Raw genomic sequence first — 5,204 nt, 5'->3', positions numbered from 1 at the left:
GTCTAGTGTGGCTGAAGTGGCTTTTCTTGTGCTTAGGATTAGGGGCTCCAGCAACATCCCTGACCCCAAGTCCCGGGAGGAGGCAACCACTTGGAGCAAAGGGGCTCAGCCCCACAGTGGGTGGCATTTTCTCTTGGGGAAACCCTGTCCCCTAGGGGCCTTGTGTGGGTTAGACTGTGGATCCAGAAGGCAGCGTTGGAGACCTGCCTGGGGTGCCCCTAGAAAGCGGTTTAGTCCTCGCGGTGCAGACAAGGGTACCTATGGTCTGAGTACCCTTGGCCAGATTCCAGGCAACCTGCAGGTTTGGGGGATGATAAGCGGGGCGCGGGAGGACTGGAGACCAAGAAGTTTCGCTTTAAGACCTAAAAAAGAAAGAAAAAAAAAAATGTGTGAGACACTCTAAACGCTTAAAGCCGTTTCTGTATACACTTTCCTTCCACATTCCTGCAGGCAGGTGAGAATTAGGGGACAGTTGCAGGCAAGGGGCACTTAGCTCTTCCCATGTCCTGATGCTAAAAGCCCGCTCTGCCACTCTGGCTGACCCAATGGACCAGAGGCAGCATGTTGAATGGCCTTTCCTAGTGGCGGGCAGTGCTTGGGTTTAAGCAGATACTGACTACATCAACATTCTTAGATGACTTGATCTGGAAGAAGAATTACATTTAAAACGCTGTCCATTGAAGCATAAACCATCTGGAGTGCACTATGAAATAAGTAACCCTCTTTTTTTCCCCTCTGTATTTATTTATTTATTTAATTTATTTATATATTACAGTGTAATGCATTACAATTCACTGGGCTTGACCCTCAGCACCACATAAAAATAAATAAAATAAAGGTTAAAAAGTGCTTTAAAACTTTTTTTTTTTTTAAAAGAGTAGAATACATTTTTATTATATAACATTTTATTTATTTTTAAAATTTTCTTTTCATGGAATACATTTTCTTTTTACAATTCCCACAGTGGGAAAGTAATTTATTATCATTTTTAGTTTTATATTTGTGAACAGATTATTGTAGGACAAATACAACACATTGGAGAATTATATCTGTTTGGAATTTGTAATATTCTGGTATGTCTACAAGGAATACTTCTCTAACTTGAGCATCTCTAAATTTAGAAGCTCTCCAATCTTTCCTTCCTAGGATACAGAAATATGTAATTTGAGATTTTGGCATTTCCTAATTTTAAAGTTTCCCTAGGACATGAAACCTTTAGTAGCTGGTATCAACTGAACAGATAGGGAAGTTTGCAAAAGAAAACACTATCTAATTTTTTGCAAAGTCATGAATTAACTGTCTTTCCCTTTGTCCATTATTTCCAAGACAAATGCAGAAATGATCATATACTGATAATAATAAAGCTAAACTCTCTTTAACAGACTGACAAAAGCAAAAACTCATATATAAAGTTCAGTTATACCGTGAGTCTCATGAACTTGAAGACAACCCCATTAACTCACTAGAATGCAGAACTAGGTCTCATAATTTCTTGAATACATTTCCTCTCAAACCTCTTCCTCAACAATTAAATTCTAAAATAACCATGTGATTAGAAGATTTGCCCAACAATGAACTTTCAGTTATTTCCTCCTTATTGTGAGTTGAATGACAGAGCAGAGGCAGAGGCATACAATCAATTCTCAAGTCAAAAATGTCAAAGCTTCCACAGCATGGCAACAGCTTTGCAGATGCCCACATTATGATAGTTGAAATAACCTCGGCCCAGCAAAGGTTAAAGCTGAGAGTGCCAAAAGGCCTGCTTTGGCAGCTTTCTGTGATGCATCCCCATGAACATAATCAGTGACAACTTGTCCAAGGTCCCAGTGACTATAAATAGTGAAGACTGCAGCCAAAGAGTAGTCCATTGCAGAGCAAGGATTCAAATATGCAGCTGGAAGCAGGCCCAGGAGCAAAACACTGACAACCTTCTCACTAGTCCAGTGAACAGATGCAGCCTTGGAACGAGAATGGCGGTTTGGTGACAGGTGAATGTGCTGTGTTCTAGTCCCTCCTGGGGTAGGTCGGTCCTGGAGAAATGCTGAGACCTGAGCAGGTCTGACCAATGGGGTTCAGAGGAATAGAGCTCGGCCTCCCTGAGCACCACAGAGGACACCCAGCCTCAAGAGAACTGCCATCTCGCTTTTGAGGGTTCAAGGTCGTCCATCAACCCCTTAAAACTTTTTTTTAGAAAAAGTGGTAAATGATACAAATGTACAGCTAAAACCAGTGCAATGAAATAAATCATGGCACATTGTTTTAGAAGATGCAGATTGTTAGATTTTATCAGAAGTGATCTCACAGGGATTCAGGGAGGAGCAGGATCCAGGTGTCTTTGAGGCCAGATAATATTTCATTGAAGGGGCTGAAAATCTCAGTCTTAGTCTATTGTCTGGATTGCCAGAACTTTAACTTTTTCCCCTTTAAATTTTTATTACAGAAAACTCCTATATATTTAAAATTAGAGTATTACAGTGACCCTGCTGTGATCTGAATGTTTGTGTCCCACCAAAAATCATATGTGGAAACCTGCTATCTAGTGTCCTAATGTCAGTAGATGGTACGTTTTGGGAAGTCCTAAGGACTTCAACCTTTGAATTGGATTTTTGTTCTTAGGAATGAGGTTAAAGGGAGCATATTAGGCCTTTTTGCCCTTCTGCTTTCCTTCATGTGAGGACACAGAATTTGTCCCCTCTGGGGATGCAGCCACAAGGTGCTATTTCAGAAGCAGAGAAAAGCTCTTACCAGATACCAAACCTACTAGCACCTTGACCATGGACATCCCATGCCCCAGAACTGTGAGAAATATACTATTGTTTAGAAATTACCCAGTCTGTGATATTTTGTCATAGCAGCAGCAATAGACTAAAAGAGAACACCCATATATTTTCACCTGGCTTCAATAGTGACCATATACTGTTATTTATTTTCATTTCCCCTGGCCTCCTTCATGGGTCCTAGACAGCCAACTTCCCCACCCCCTTTAAGTGTGTAAGAATTAAGTTTGGACAGAACTGTTTTTTTCCCCCACATAATCACAGTACTGTAGTACTGTTGTTACAGACAACAGCATCAGCCACCAGTCTTTCTTTTTATGTGATATCAGGTCTTCCTCAGTTTTCCAGCCATCTGGAAAGGGTCCTTCACTCATAGGGCATCCTATTTACCTTGGTTTTCCAAGTGTTTGCCTCTTCTCCCTGCCCCGGTTCAAATTGTTCTTTAGCCACACCCTAGTATTCCCTTGTGCTCTGAATTCCTGGAAGTACTGTTTTTTTTTCTGCATTTGTGTGGACCCCCTGTGTCCTGGCCACACAACTTGGGGCTCCTGTCTTGGAGGCTTGGAGTGTCTCTGACTCCCCTTAAGGTCATATTGCACACAGATATAGGAAAGTTAAGCTCATAGCACCTTGTGGTTACATCCCCAGAGGGAACAAATTCTGCTCAGCCTTGGTTACTCTAGGCTTCCCAGTTTCCTTGCTCCCCAGAACCATCTTTTGGTGTGTGCTCCTGGTACTCCTCCAGGAGAAGCATACTGAATCATACCATGGAATGGGCCATTCTCCACAATTCTTAGAGCCCTAGATTTATTAGAATAAACTGGACATTAGGGTGGGGAAAGGAGAAAGAAGAGAGGAAGGCATTTTAGCTTTTGGGGGTATCCTTCCCTCACTTTTACAAACAACAACAAAATACTTAGTTTTGTGCTTTTGGGTTTGAAAGTTTTGATATCTCACTTTAAATTCAGGCTGTGGGTGGATAAAGTGTTTACAACAATGAGAGCATATGAAGATATGAACATCCATGACATGCAAATAACTCATAAGAATGGCTGGGGGTGTAGCTCAGTGGTAGTGCTTGCCTAGCAGGTGCCAGGCCCTGGGTAATGTCTCCAGCACCAAAAGAATGGGGAAGAAATGGGACAAAGGTATAGTAGTTGGGTAGATTGCAGAAGAACACATACAAAAGGTCATTGACTTATAGGAAATTTTTGGTTATATTATCAAGATAGCATTGTTTGGAAAACAATGACCCTATGCTCTTCTGACTCCTCTAATTGGCTGATGTTAAAAGTGAGTAAGTAAGAGTGTGTAAACCTCAGTGTGGGGAGTGTGGCATTGTGGTGCATAAATTTTCCCATTTAGGGCCATTTGGCAATGCTTATTAGCATTTAAAATCACACATCTGTGGTCTGCTGAACAGTATGAGAACTATTCCTTGTGCATGCCACTGTAATGGTGCAACCTTGGAAACATCTACCTGTCTTAGTGAGAGCTAAATAAACCATGTGCCTTCTCAACTGTGGGTTAATACATAGTGGTTAACATGAATACTGAAACCAGTGTGTTCTAATGAGGGATATTTCAAAGAGGTACTTTTCTGGATGGGAGAAGATCAAATTTATAGAATGACAGATTTACACTGCATATAACTCTCACTTCTCTCCCCATTTATCCATTGTTAGCCACCTCAAGAATAAGATGTTAAAATGCCTGTAATGCCAGCTACCCTGGAGGCTAAGGCAGGAGATTCTAAGTTTGAGGTCAGCAAGACCCTGTCACAAAATTTTAAAAAAAGGGGGAGGGGCTGCTGAGTATGTAGCTCAGTGCATCTGACCTGGGGCTTAATCCCCAGTATTGTTAGGAGGGACACTTCAGTGATGGGGAGGGGTCACCTGGGGAGATGAGGAGGTCAGCTCCTCTCTTACCTGCAGTTGTCTATTTACTTATTTATTTTAATGAGGAGGCCACATTCATAGGAGAACAAAAAGTTTAGCGTATTTTGTACCATTTTCACCTCCTATGCCTAGTGATCACCATATTGTATCCTTCCATTAAGCTCTCAGGGAAAGCATTTATCTCTATAAGTTGGAATTCAGTGGGCCCTTCACATCTGCAGATTCAACTAACTGCAGATTAAAAATAAATAAATAAATAAATAAAATAAAACAAAACAAAACTTCTAGGAAGTTCTAAAAAAAAACAAGTTGAATTTGCCATACATTGAATAGTATGTGAATCCATATAAATAAGATGATACATAAGCAATCTGGAGATGATTTAACTTATACAGAAGGATGTGTGCAGGTTATATGCAGTTTCACCATTTTTTGTAAGGGACTTGAACATCCCTGGTTTTGGGCATCTCAGGGGTCCTGGAACCAATCCCCTGTGGATACTGGGGGATGACTAAATGAATAGGAGGTT

The 5,204-nt window shown here is 41.1% G+C and overlaps 1 protein-coding gene across 1 annotated transcript; it reads right to left on the bottom strand.

The window, feature by feature from the left end:
• Positions 1 to 1,560: 1,560 nt before the first annotated feature.
• On the bottom strand, positions 1,561 to 2,138 carry LOC114083638 (succinate dehydrogenase [ubiquinone] cytochrome b small subunit, mitochondrial-like). The gene is made up of 2 exons (XM_027924900.2): positions 2,087 to 2,138; positions 1,561 to 1,969 (listed from the first exon to the last, which is right to left on the bottom strand). The coding sequence occupies exons 1-2, from the start codon at positions 2,136 to 2,138 to the stop codon at positions 1,701 to 1,703; spliced, it is 321 nt and encodes a 106-aa protein (XP_027780701.2). The 3' UTR covers positions 1,561 to 1,700.
• Between the last annotated feature and the right edge of the window lie 3,066 nt (positions 2,139 to 5,204).

Source organism: Marmota flaviventris, chromosome 16 (assembly GCF_047511675.1).
Source record: "Marmota flaviventris isolate mMarFla1 chromosome 16, mMarFla1.hap1, whole genome shotgun sequence".
NCBI lineage: Eukaryota > Metazoa > Chordata > Mammalia > Rodentia > Sciuridae > Marmota > Marmota flaviventris.
This window is presented reverse-complemented; position numbering and strand designations above follow the sequence as displayed.

Coding starts and splice junctions, on each gene's coding strand:
- LOC114083638 (XM_027924900.2), bottom strand. CDS start 2,138: ATGGCAGTTCTCTTGAGGCTGGGTGTCCTCTGTGGTGCTCAGGGAGGC. Junction 1,970..2,086: donor TGGTGCTCAGGGAGGCCGAG/CTCTATTCCTCT, acceptor CAAACCGCCATT/CTCGTTCCAAGGCTGCATCT.